General features: G+C 40.8%; 1 protein-coding gene across 1 annotated transcript in view; it reads left to right on the forward strand.

Moving 5' to 3' along the window:
• Positions 1-14,508, forward strand: part of LOC109228588 (probable serine/threonine-protein kinase ifkC) — a 28,602-nt gene that overhangs the window by 11,989 nt on the left and 2,105 nt on the right. Inside the window, exons 3-6 of the mRNA XM_019393727.1 lie at positions 1,665-1,773; positions 1,866-1,920; positions 13,818-13,957; positions 14,036-14,214. Of these exons, the coding sequence (XP_019249272.1) occupies positions 13,845-13,957; positions 14,036-14,214 (292 nt within the window). The 5' untranslated portion in view covers positions 1,665-1,773; positions 1,866-1,920; positions 13,818-13,844. The remainder of the gene's footprint in view (positions 1-1,664; positions 1,774-1,865; positions 1,921-13,817; positions 13,958-14,035; positions 14,215-14,508) is intronic.

Here is a 14,508-nt window from a genome sequence, read left to right on the forward strand (position 1 = left end):
AAGTAGAAAACCTTTTATTATTATTATTATTACTATTACTGTGACTGTGACTGTGACTGTGACTGTGACTGTGACTGTGACTGCGACTGTTACTGTGACTGTGACTGTGACTGTGACTGTGACTATGACTATGACTATGACTATGACTATGACTATTACTATTTCCTCAACAACAACCTCCTTCCATTTGGGAACCTTTAAAGCATCCCGCACACTCGTTGCTATCTCCATACTAGATAGCTGTGAGGTAAATGCAGAAGATATTGATAACACAAAATTAGACATAGGGTATTTGGCACAACTCTTGGTACTTTTTTGTAATGCAACGGGACAAGCTCAGATGTTAGGCTCAGAGTGAATAGACTGGAAGTTAGGAAGATCTATGTGAGTGAATACTATATGGAGATCACCTGAAGGCTCAGTACAAGTATGAAAAATCTGGGGTGTTTCTCCTTGAGTAGACATTCAGTTCTTTTGTACTTGTTTGATCACCACTTTTACCTCTACAAATGTCATGGGTTGGTTTTGTAGGCTTAGAATCCAAATTTTTACTAGTTAAATCACTTGATTCTGTATCACCTGACTCTATTTTTATCAAGGTATTTGGTTCATTTGTTATCAGTGGTAGAAAATCTAATTATAATCAAAGGAGTTTGAATTTTCTCCCATCTTTTCCCCCAGAAAGGAGAACCAAAAATCATTGACTCAAAGAAAGCAAGATCCATTTTAACAAATATTTTCTTAGAGCTCGGGCTATAACACTTGTACCCTCTTTGAGTTGGGGGCATAACCTACAAACACACATTTCTTAGCTCAAGGATCTAATTTCTCACGATTATTTACATGAGTGAAAACACTACATTCAAATACTCTTAAAGCTAAATTGGTTGTCACTTGTCAATTTACAGATTAGGAAGGTATCTTGAATAACACTTAAGAGGTGTCCTAAAACCCAGAGTGAGAGAATCTTGGTAGGCATCTTATTTGTTAAAGATGTGATAGTCATGAGTGCCTCTCTCCCGAGATACTTAGGAACATTATTAGTGAATGGTGTAATACCCTTGTAACTGCTAAGAGATGTTTACTTTTCCTTTTAGCTACCCATTTTGTTGGTGGGTATCAGGACATGAACTTTGATGCATCATTCCTTTTTCTGAAAAGAAATCGCCTAAGATTTCATTAAAGTACTCTTTACCATTACCACTCATAACACTCTAGTTCTTTCCTGAAGTTGTGTCTCAACCAATCTAACATATCCGGAAAATCTCCATCATTGCTGATTTATATTGTTTGATATACCTAGCAGTTACGATCACCAATGAAACTTTTAAACCACTTTTTACGTAACATTTTTGATAGCCTAATGGTTTGATTCTATATTCGTAGAAGGGAAAAAACGATGATGTTTAACTAATTATTGAACTTCACATTTAGAAGATGGATTTTTATTCTGAAATGACTCAGGCAACAAGTGTTTTAAATAATAACAACTTGGATTGACCTGATATTATATTTAGTTTTCAAATTGTCATTTCGTCTCAAGATGAATAGGAAGATTTGTAGAATGCCCCAAACTCCTCTTCTAAAAAAGAGAGGATAACTCTTTGTGATTTGTACATGGAAGTTGTCTTTCCATTGATCTCTTTTTGTCATTTGATTTGTAGGGAAAGGTGGATTCGGACGAGTTTATGAATGCAAGCATAAGTTAGACGAGTCAACGTATGCTGTGAAAAAGATACCTTCTCCTGATCAAGAACGTGCAGAATATCTAAGGTAATATTATTTATTAAGTTAATATTATTTATTTAGCATAAGATAACTTTATTTTATATGATTTTATACTGAAAATATTTGTTTCTTCTCAGAGAGGTGAAAATTTTGGCAGCTCTTCGGCATCCAAGTGTCATCCGCTATTATCAGGTATATTTTTTTTGCTCTGTATGTAAATATTTGGCACGACCCAAAGCATACACTTTGTAAGTTTATATTATCCACACCATAGTAGTTGTGTACTTGGTGCCAAGTTGATACAAAATTCAATCTATTTCCAGTAACTATCTTTAAACTAGGTACATTGGTCCTCGTGTCGCTGAAAGTGGCCAAGGATACATATCATCCTTCACTCATTAGTTTCTTAGTGTTCCCGAAAGAGATATTCGGTCGAAGGCATAATGGAGTCACCTTTCAACTCAAAGCTAGGGTCGTTCAGTATCTCAAATCTCACTGTTTTCAAGTTGAAGATAGCATGGCACGAGGCTAACCAATGCACTCCCATGATAACATCACAGTCAACTATACTAAATACTATTAAGTCGACCAAAGTGTCCCTTCCCTCAGCCCTGGCTACACAGGAACGATAACCATGATACATTGTCAAGGATTCTCCTACTCATGTGGCAACTAGGAATATGATCGGTCAACAGTTCTGAATTTTACTTAATTCTTCGTTGTAAAATATGATGATATTAAGAATGAATAGAACTAGGGTCAAACAGAGCTTAAGCATCATGAGGACACAAGTAGCTAAGACCCTAAAGCTTTGGCCTTCTTACGTCATGTGGTGCCAAGAACTTTGCCTCCTTGTGCTTCATTCTCTTCAACAAATGTACAATCTAAACATAAGATTTATCCTCCCCATGGGTGAGGGGAGCTAACACTTTGATACGAATATTTGTTTGTCCCTTTTGCGAGCCACTTCACCTTGTCAAATACAGTCAGGTTGGAGTTGTTCATAGCAACTGATAAACTGTGTCTCGTCGGCTATCCAGAATAAATCTGGCCATAAAAGCATCCTCAAACTGCTCCCAAGTCAACAATGGTGATCCTCTCCGTCTCCGAAGACTCCCACTAGCTACCAACTGTGTCTTCGGTCTGTAGGCGGTTAACTCAACAGCTCTGTCACCTGTACACCCAAGCATCCTCAGTATCCTTTTAACCTTATCTAAGAACAATTACGGATCCTCTGTATAGATGCTCCAGTAAACTCGAGTTATTTCAGCTTTAGGAATTTTTGTAAGGTACCCAGAACACCTATAGCATGTCTAGTATACTCAACTAGCTACATAGCTGGGTGAGTCTTTCCTTTGTTGGCTATCTTCTTGATGACGCGTCCTGGATGTGATTTTTTTATGAACAACATGGTGGGGGTTGTTGAGAGAACTGAATTAGTCCAGTCTGACTTGTCTGGGCTGGGCTGGGCTCTTAGCGCACTAAAAACAATAGATTACGGGGCTTTCTTAGTCCTTGGCTCCTTATACTTTTTGCAACGACGGGAACTCCACCAAACGACCCTAAAGCTTTGGCCTTCTTACGTCATGTGGTGCCAAGAACTTTGCCTCCTTGAGCTTCATTCTCTTACAATCTAAACATAAGATTTATCCTCCCTGTGGTGAGGGGAGATAACACTTTGATACGAATATTTGTTTGTCCCTTTTGCGAGCCACTTCACCTTGTCAAATACAGTCAGGTTGGAGTTGTTCATAGCAACTGATAAAACTCCAGTTTAGCAATTCAAAGATCCTTCGCAATGCATCTCGTTGGCTATCCAGAAGAAATCTAGCCATGAAAAACATCCTCAAACTGCTCCCAAGTCAATAGTGGTGATCCTCTCCGTCTCTGAAGACACCCACTAGCTATCAACTGTGTCTTCGGTCTGTAGGCGGCTAACTCAACAGCTCTGTCACCTGTACACCCAAGCATCCTCAGTATCTTTTTAACCTTATCTAAGAACAATTGCGGATCCTCTGTATAGATGCTCCAGTAAACTCGAATTATTTCAGCTTTAGGAATTTTTGTAAGGTACCAGAACACCTATAGCATGTCTAGTATACTCAACTAGCTACATAGCTGGGGGGAGTCTTTCCTTTGTTGGCTATCTTCTTGATGACATATCTTATCATTCTTTTCCTTCATCTCAAAAGGGCTCTAACGAGGTTCAGTGAGGAGTCACCAACCCATCTGGGAGCTCTTCCTTGCGCTCGTTCTCTGGTAGTCACTCGAACGCTGAGCCTTTTCTATGCCTCGGTCTTCCTCTAACTGCGCCTTTTTCTCTACTTTGCACCTTTCTCTCGGCATAGCCCTGACAAAATTGGGCTAAGCAGGTGCTGCAACGCCGACAAGCTGCAGATATAGATCTAGCCATAGTGGAGGCCGAGTCTTCAATGGATTTCAGGCATGACAAGTACGACAAAGGCAAAGGCAAAGAGTCAAGGGGTAGCAATGTCAAAGGTGGGGGAGACCGTGGAAAAAGCAAGAAGACACAACAAGAACACCCCAAGACTCAAGGTGCCAACAAGTTCGATGGCAAGAAGTCGACCCATCCATGAAGTGAAACACAAGTCATCACTGGTGAGATTGGAAATTTGAAGCATTAAGGTGGGTGAACTCCTTATCATAGTCACGTATACTCCCTATTTGCTTCAGCTCCCTAAGCTTGCATCGTGCCTTGTACAAGACATTATTTGGGAAGAATTGACGCTTGAACTCGGCCTTGAACTAATCCTACATGCTAATGGCGCATAGACTTTTCTCCACGCCAGCCATCTTTCTTCTCCATCACAGCATGGCAATCTCTGAGAGGTACCAGACAACAATGTTGATCTTGGTCTTATCGTCTCTCACTTTGCCATGCTTAAAGTAGTTTCCCTAGCGCCAAAGGAAGTTCTCCACTTCTTGAGCATCGCGTACACCTTTGAACACTGGTGGCTTGGGATCCTCGATTTTGGCCTCCCTAATCTCAATAACATTGCTGGCCACCTCGCTCATGCCAACATCAACCTGCTCCTCAATGCCTCCATAGGCCTCTGGCGGTACCTCCAGGCTCTTGTTGGAGGCATTTTCCTTTTTGTTATGGCCCTTCATGCCAACGACATTCCGAGTGACATTGGCTTGGGTGTTAGCAACGTTGATTTCTCAGTCATTCGCCATTCCCTTAGTCGCCACCTTTGCTTAGATACCACATTGTCATGTTCTTAGTCTTAAACTAAGCGCACGTGCGGCACTTGACAACTCGCTCATGATCTTGCACAACTTGCTCACGTTCTTGCTATACCTGAAGCAGGTATAGACTATTTCTAATAGATCCTCGACTCATGGTACGCAAAACAAAGTTTTAAGAATGGAAATATAGTAGTGAAAGATTCATGAAAAGAAGTAGTACAACAAAAGGGTAGCAACAACGCAGAAACAACATCAGGCAGTAGGAATAAGACCAAACAAAGAAAACATTAAAACTACTAGTATGGAAAGGGTGTACGCTCTACAGCCTACTAACCTTCTATCCTAATTCTCGACCTCCACAACCTCCTATCAAGGGTCATATCCTCGGTACGCTAAAGATGTGCCATGTCCTGCCTAATCACCTCCCCCAGTTCTTCTTCGGCTGTCCTCTACCTCTCCTTAGATCCACCATATTCAACCTTTCACATCTCCTCACTAGGGCATCTGCGCTTGTCCTCTTCACATGCCCGAGCCATCTCAGCCTCACTTCTAACCTCTTTTCCTCCACGGAGGTCACTCCCACCTGTCCGAAATATCTTCTCCTAGCCTTATCTCTCCTAGTATGCCCACACAACCATCTTAGTATCGTCATTTCTGCTACCTTTTATCTTCTGGGAATGAGAATTTTTTGACTGGCCAACGCTCCGCTCCATACAACATAGTTGGTCTAATCACTATTTTGTAAAACTTATCTTTAAGTCTCAATGATACATTCTTATCACACAAGACACCAAATGCAAGACTATCTCATCCACCCCGCTCCAATACGATATGCGACATCCTCGTCAATCTCCTTATTGTCTTAGAAAACTGACCTAAGGTGCTTGAAACTCTCTTGCTTGGGGATGACTTGTGAATTAAGTCTTACTTCCTTGTCTGCCTCATGGGTCACATCACTGAACCTGCACTCCAAGTAGTCGATTTTTGTCCTGCTCAACTTGAAACCTTTAGACTTCAGGGTCTGTCTCCACACCTCCAGCCTAGCGTTAACTCCGCCTTCCATCTCATCAGTCAGTGTTGTGTCATCTGTATATAAGATGCACTATAGCACCTTTCCTTGAATGTGCCACGTCAATTCGTCCATCACCAAGGCGAATAAGGGCGGGCTAAGAGCCGACCCTTGGTGCAGCCCCACCACGACTGAAAGCGTCTCGAGTCTCCTCCCACCATCCTTACCGGGTTTTAGCTCCATCATACATGTACTTAATCACCCTAGTGTAAGCTACAGACACTTCTCTAGCCTCTAAACACCACAATAGAACCTTTCTAAGTACTTTGTCGTATGCTTTCCCCAGTTCGTTAAACACCATATGCAAGTCCCTTTTCCTCTCCCTATACTGCTTCTCCAATCTCCTTATAAGATGAATTGCTTCTGTGATCGATCACTTGGCATGAATCTGAATTGGTTATTGAAAATAGGCAGAATGGCTTGGTAAACACTTGTACTTGTTCGTGTTTGTCACCCTGGTCCCTGTACTCAACTATGTTTCATTCAGACACTTATAGTTATCGAAGTCCGTATTTTAAACCCTCCTGACCATTGATCAAGTCTACGTGGCAACTTAATGGCTGAGCTGGAATCGGGGTGTCACTGAGTGCGTGAGCGTCTAAGGAAAAATACATAGTCTATTATAATGTCTAAGGGGGCAACTGAAATACAACTGGAAAGTAAGGTGGATAGCCAAGGCCTGCGAACGTCGTGCAAATACCTCAATAATCTCCTAAGTCAGAAGCCTCGATCAACCACCGCCATTGGATCCAAAGTGCCTGAATCTGCAGACAAGGTGCAGGGGGTAACGTGAGTACACCAACTCAGTAAGTAACAAGTCCCACCTTTGGACTGATAGGTAGTGACGAACTCAACCTCCTCAAAGATAACAAAAATAATGTACGGAAACGTAGACATGCTTTCAATTAAATAAGCAACTCGAACAGTAAAACAAAGCAAGTATGAATAAGGTAAAGGAGTGTAACTTTGCTACATCTACATGTCAATGCACATACTGTATGAAATGCACCATGCTGAGTGCTCATGTGCCCACAAATCTCAAATGCTCGTCCACTTAGTACTGTATATGGCTTGTACGGCCCAGTGAAGATTCATCCCGAAATATATACATTTCTGACAATATACACTCAGTACTGAGGAAGGCCATTCCAGCCTATGGAGAAGATCCATCTCCAGATAATATCAATAACAACCTCGCAACCACTCAGTACTGTATATGGCTCACAAGGTCCAGGGAAGATCCATCCCAGAATATATACACATTACTAACAACAGTCATCCAGTACTGAGGAAGGCCATTCCAGCCTATGGAAAAGATCCATCTCCAAGTATAAATACTTCGGACAAGATCCATGTCCAGGGAAGATCCATCCCTCAATATCATCAACTGCGTTCACTGGGGGTGTAAAGTCTCCGAAGGGGATTTTGTTAGCCCAAGCGCTATAACAAGCCAACAAAGGCATGTTCAATATCTCGCTGCGATGTGCAGCCCGATCCCATACCGTCACTCAATATCAGGCTCTCGGCCTCACTCAGTCATCACTCGCCAGTCTCACACACACGAGCTCAAAATGTCATGATGCTAGCCCGAACAATGATATGATATGTCAAATAACAATAATCGAGACTGAGGCATGATATAATATGCATGAACAGGAATGAGTACGGAATATCAATGAAGCTAATGATATGACAGTAAAAAACGACCTCTCGAGTCTCAACAGTATTGGCGTGAAGCCTTAACATGATTATTAGCATGATTTACAGCTCATTAACTTAATCACATAGTTACAACACAGATATCCGCAAGAAAGAATCACTAAGCGGTGCCATGGAGTGATCCAGGCCGCGATTCTCACGGTGCACTCCCACACGCTCGTCACTTGGCATTTGCGTCACCTCAATAGTAATTATAGAACACATAGTTCGGAGTTTTGAACCCTCGTAACCAAGTTTGGAAGCGTTACTTACCTCAAGCCAAGCCAAACTCTAGCCCGCGATGCCCTTGCCTCTCGATTCGGCCTCCAAATGCCCTGGAATCTAACCAAAAATCAGAACCATAACATCAATATATGCTAAGGTAACAAGACCCACGCGAAAATAATCAAATTACATCAAGAATCCCGAAATTGGTCAAACCCGACCCTCGGGCCCAGGTGGAATCCGATAAAAATCACATTAATAGAATCCTTATCCTCCCACGAGTCTATACATACCAAGAACATCAAAATCGGACCTCAAATGGCCCCTCAAATCACCACTCAAAGCTCTCCAAAACTCAAGCCCTAATCTCCCAATTCCTTCTCTAATTACTCCATTAATATTTTTTTTTGATTTGCACCGGGTGTCCGAGTCTCTTCGAGACCCGACTAATCCCGGGGGTGCACAGGCCCTCGGCAAGGAGTTTCCCGCAAGTGCACCACGGTTAATTCAGGTTTTACCCAGTCCGATGGCCCTCAGAAATTGTTTGCACCCAGTGGGTTTCGAACTTGAGACCTTGAAAGGGAGCAAACCCCAAGGCTCAAGTCAATTGCCACCAGGCCAACCCCTGAGGGTTAATTACTCCATTAATTTCATGATTATACCATGGAATAATTGCCATAAACATAAGATACAAGGTCCAAGTGGCTTACCTCACTGAAAACACTTAAATTCCTCCTTGAAATCGAAGTCTCCAAGCTCCAACTCGGCCAAAAATGGTGGATAAAAGACTGAAATTCGTGAATTGAGGTTTATATAGCTTCTGCCCAGCGATTTCGCACCAGCGGTCCATTTCCCGCACATGCGGGACTGCTTCTGCGCTCCATCCAACTGCTTCTGCGGTTTTCACTTAATTCTTCTTACCGCATCTGCGACCCTTACCCGCACCTGCGGTCACGCAGGTGCGTTCCTTCCTCCGCACCTGCGGCTCCTACCCTTTTCACTTGTGGCCGCATCTGCGGCTGCTTCCTCGCTCCTGCGGACGTCGCACCTGCGGTCCCCTAAACGCAAGTGCGGTTATAACAGAACCAGCATCTTCAGCTACATCTTCCAATTTCCAAACTTTCTGATAACCATCCGAAATCATCCCGAGGTCCCCGGGACCTCATCCAAAAATACGAACAAGTCACATATCACTATTCAAACTTATTCCAACCTTTGGAACACTCAAAACAACATCGAAACACCAAATCACCCTCGGATTCAAACTTAAGGATTCTAAAACTTTCGAATTCCGCAACCGATCCAAAAACATATCAAACCTCGTCCGAATGACCTGAAATTTTGCACACACGTCACAAATGACACAACGGACTTACTCCAATTTTCGGAATTCCATTCCGACCCCGATATTAAAATTTCCATTGTTGTAACCGGAAACTCCAAATTTTCAATTTCGCCAATTCAAGCCTAAATCTACCACGGACCTCCAAATCACATTCCGGACGCGCTCCCAAGTCCAAAATCACCTAAGGGAGCTAACCAAATCATAAAAATCCAAATCCGAGATCGAATACTAAAAAGTCAAAACTTTCAAATTTAAAGCTTCAAGCTGAGAATTGTTCTTCCAAATCTATTCCGATTATCCTGAAAATCAAAACTGACGACTTACATAAGTCATAATACATCATACATGGCTAGTCATGCCCGAGAACTGGCGAGCGAAGTGTCAATGCTCAAAACGACCGGTTGGGTCGTTACAAGATACAACAAATTAAATTAAAAAAAGAAGAAGAAAGAAACGTCATCAAACCCTCCTCCACGTTCTGCCTTCCAACCTTCACCTTCACCTTTACCCCAGCCTCCACCTCATTTTCCTCTCTCCCCCTTCTTCTTCACCTTATCCCCCTCCTCTATTTTAACCCAAACCTTACTACAACACCACCTTCCTTCCCCACCTCTTTATCTACTAGTGGTATTCCTCACCACCATAGATCTGACATCACCGTCAGATTGGCCCTATAATTTTTGGGAACCTTTCTCGCATCACTATTCCCCAACTTTTGAAGACAAGCTTTTGCAAAGGACAAAAATAGAAATATTGAATAAAGATCGCTGGTGAAACATTCTTCTCTTTCTTTTTAATTTTTTTTTGTTTTGCTTCTTAGGTGTTTGGTTTGAAAGAGAATTTAAGGATAAATTTTCTTCCCTAATCCATCCGCTGTCTGGGTTTTGAAAGGGAGACATGAATTTGAATAGAAGAGGAAAGATAGTGGCGATTTTGGAGTGGTTGCCGGCGATGGTGGCAGCAGAAATATCATGGCTGGTTGAATCGATTGTAGTAATGGAGAAAAATTAGAACAAAAAGAAAAAGACGAAGTAGGTTTAATTGTGTGCTTTCAGATGGAAGAGGAAGGTTGGCGGTGTGTGGTAGTGGTGGTGGCAAGTGGAAGAGGCAAATATGGAATGGTGGAGAGAGGAGGAAGGTTTAGATTTTTTTTGGGAGAAGAAAGGAGTGGGTTATGCGTTTGATTTTTTTATTAAAAAATATGTTTTTAAAAATAAAAAACGATGTGTTATTAATTTATCTGAGGTGGATGTGACGTGTCCTTTATATCAGCACTAGTGAACAACACACGGTATTGGAGGTGTTTAAGACTAAGGTTTTATACAAGTTCAAGTGTCTGGTTGAAATAATATAGAGTAGGGTGACCGGGATGTCAAAGCCGAATAAGTAGAGGTGCTTGTCAGGCTATTTTGCCTTGAAAATAAACACAATTCTCCTCACTCTTATCTCACCACCCTCTCCTAAACTTTCATAGTGTGACTTAGTACCTTGATACCCTATAGTTGTTGTAATATTGGATGTCAACCTTGTTCTTGTACAACGGTATCATCGTACTCCACCTCCATTCCTCGGGCATCTTTGAAGTCCTAAAAATGACGTTGAACTATTCAGTGAGCTACTCCAAGTCTGCCTTGCCCGCGCTTTTCAAAAATTCAACCAGAATTTCGTCAGGCCCGGTCGCTCTCCCCTACTCATCTTACACATAGCCCCCTCAACCCCCTCCACCTTAATATCCTTACAATACCCAAAATCTCGGCGACTCTCGGGATATTCAAAATCACCCAACATAATGTCCCTGTCCCTCGTTTCATTCAAGAATTTATGAAAGTATGCTTGCCATCTTCGTCTTATATGTGCCTCTTCCACCAATATTTTGCCTTCCTCGTCTTTGATGCACTTCACTTAGTTCAGGCCGTGGGTCTTCCTCTCTCTCGCCTTGGCTAGTCTTGTATAGTTTCTTGTCCCCGCCTCTAACCCAAGTTCTTCATTCAAGCGCCCAAAGGCTGCCGTCTTCGCCGCTGTAACCGCTAATTTCGCCTCTTGCCTATCTTTCTTATATCCCTCCCTATTTGTCTTCTCCTCCTCGTCTTTGCTCCCCACTAACATTAAATATGGGGATACCATGCACGACCTCGTCCAAATCTTCCCAGAAGCAACTCTTGACCTCTTCGCCTATGCCCGCTTGAGACACATATGCACTAATAACGTTGAAAGTAAGTCCTCCGACAATTAACTTAGTGGCCATGAGCCTATCGTTCACCCTCGTGATCTCTACCACTTGCTCCCTGAGTTCCCTATCAACCAAGATACCTATCCCGTTCGTACCCCTCACGCATCTCGAGAAACAACTTAACCCTGTCTACATCTTGTATCTTAGTTCCCACCCATCTAGTCTTCAGGACACAAGCTATATTGATCTTCCTCTTATGGAGAATCTTTACTAACTTTATAGATTTTCCCCTCAAAATTTTCATGTTCCAGGACCCAAACCTCACCTAGAAGCTTCCCTGCCCCCTTACCGCCCTTGCCTTCCGCCTCACCTGAGGACATGATATTACTTTAGCATCTAACACTAAAGCCACTACACTTTAGGGAAAACTAGGCTAGACTAGCCCTTTAATCAAGCAATGAGCCTAAAAAATGTAATACATTGAAACTTAGGCACTAAGAGATGGTACGAAATACCAAGCAAATAATGTGCTAAATCTAGGGCAAACTAATTACTTAACAGGGAATGAAGACAAAAAAGTCGAATAGGTGAACAAGAGGTACCAACTCCCGAAAGCTAGAACCTGGAATGTGGTCAGGGACGACTAGGCATTGCTGCAGCACTCGACTAACCTTCCATAATTATTGGAACAAAAATTAGAAATTTTTTATTCATTGCTAATTTCGAAAATAAAATATTTACAATGTATACTAAAATTAAATATGTTCTGCATTAGTGATATCTGAATATGAAATCTGCACTATATCTATATCTATATCTATATCTGGGGATAATCATATCTCAATATTTTGAAACCATACTTATTGGGGGTTCCATCCCGATAGTCTGATCCCAACCCAACCAGCTAGGTAGTCATGCACATCATGTGTACGTCACGAGTCGGACGCCATCCCGTCAGTTATGAATGCTAGTCAATCTGAATCTACCTACTGTATATAAGTAGCATAATCTGATACTGTCACAATTGTGCGTGACTTTCTTGTGATGGCACCCTATGGGGGGATGAATCAACTCATACCTTTTCAGCTTTCTACCAAACCATACTTTAATCTTAAGACATATATCCAAAACGTATATAATGCGTAAAGCTTAAAACATTTAAATAAGATATTCAATAGCTGTACTTGAGAAAATATAACCAAGTCTGGAACAGTATTCTGGTAATCTGAAGCAGGCTTTCGTAAGTCACCATAGGAAAACACATTATGCATCATATCATAAAATTAGGACCAAGCTACACATTTAAAATATTTGCCTAAGCCGAAACTCATCAACACAAGCATGTACTTATCCTCACACATGCAAGGTTATAATACATATACTTAAGACATTTTTAGAAATATGAAAAGGTTATTTTTCGTTATCTAAAACATGCATATTTCAATTGAAATCATGCTAGTTATGAAAAGCTAGATATGGATAGATTTATACTGGCATTAGGTTCTTAACATTAATATATCTTGGTACTTGTTTCTAATGAACCCTTCAGGAATCTATAAATAAAAAATAGTGTAATTTTTTGTCATGTTTGCCTTAATTTTACGCCTCTTAAAGACGAGGGATTTTCAGATCAATGCTACACTACTTAATTATTGTGTTTTTCCCTGTACATATATCATATGAACTAGGTAAAGAATAGATAGAGACTAATGATACAAGGATTATCTGCCACAAAGGAAAGCTTTAAACTAAGGATAAGACAGATTTAGAAGAAAAAGCACTTACATATTGTTCTTGTAGCTTTTAAATGCTGGAAACAAGTTTGACAAGGCCGGTGTTTTGACATTACATAGCCCTTTAAATAGAACTTGCAAGTGGCGGTTGTGCTAGTTCCTCTCTAGAAGTTCTTTAGTGTTAAGTAACCTTATACTTGACTAATAAGTATTCTAATGTAAGTTGAGAAAGACAGTTAATGGGTTTCCAATTCTTGTAGGTAGTGTTAGTGATTAGAAGCACTAGCTACTAGGCGTTTGGTAACAGATTTGCAAATCAGTGGTTGTTTACAATTTTGTCCATTCTTTTAACTTGTCCATTATATAAAGAAACATGTTAGTATCTTTTATGCCACTATATTCCAAGTTTGGAAAGGAACGCAAGAAACTTTTCCTTGTAAGAATACCAAAGTCACTCCGATATTACTTAAATTCTCATTACAGAATTCAGTTTGCTACTTTAGTGATGTTTAAAGTATGCTCGGGGTAGGGAATTACAATACTGTTTTATTTTTGGTTCCATGTAAACTTTATTTGGATTGCAACAATTTAATAGAACAAACTAAATTGACTATTTGAATTGTTCCCTTTCATTTTCAGTGTTGGATTGAACTTGGTGTATCCGATATGGGATCATCATCAGATGAAGATGAGATGAGAGAGGCAATGCATACTTTGTCATCTGATGAGATGAGAGAGGCAACGCATACTTTGTTTGTTGCTATGGAGCTGTGCACAAGGTTTGTAAAGTTTAATTAGTTCCAAACAATTATTATTACATAAAAGTTCTCACATATTTTTATTATTTGTATCTTTAGCACCCTTCATGCTAGACTGGAAGCAGAGATAGAGAAGGTGCCTGTGCTCCGCTATCTCAAAGAGCTGCTGGAGGGATTGCAATTCATCCATGAAAAGGGAGTTATTCATGGAGATTTGTCTCGAGACAATATCTTCTTGGATGATCATGATCATATTAAAATAGGAGATTTTGGCTTGGGTAAGTTGTTTATTCCATTTCCTTTTGTTTGTTTATTTATTTATTTCTTCCGTCAGTATTAATTAGGTTATAACTTTTATGCCCCAACAAGCAATAACCAATTAAGGAAAACCATTAAAAGAACTTCTTTAGCATGAGTGAAATTAGGAATAGCTAATACAAGAGCTTCAGCCATAGCCTTCTTTAAAGCTGAATGTTCTCTCAACTTCTTCATCCCAATTGAAATCAGTGGCGGCTCAATCGAATATATATGTGACTTAAAACAAAAACTTAAAAGAGGCCCTAATTTTTTTA

This window comes from Nicotiana attenuata, chromosome 7 (assembly GCF_001879085.1).
Source record: "Nicotiana attenuata strain UT chromosome 7, NIATTr2, whole genome shotgun sequence".
Lineage (NCBI taxonomy): Eukaryota > Viridiplantae > Streptophyta > Magnoliopsida > Solanales > Solanaceae > Nicotiana > Nicotiana attenuata.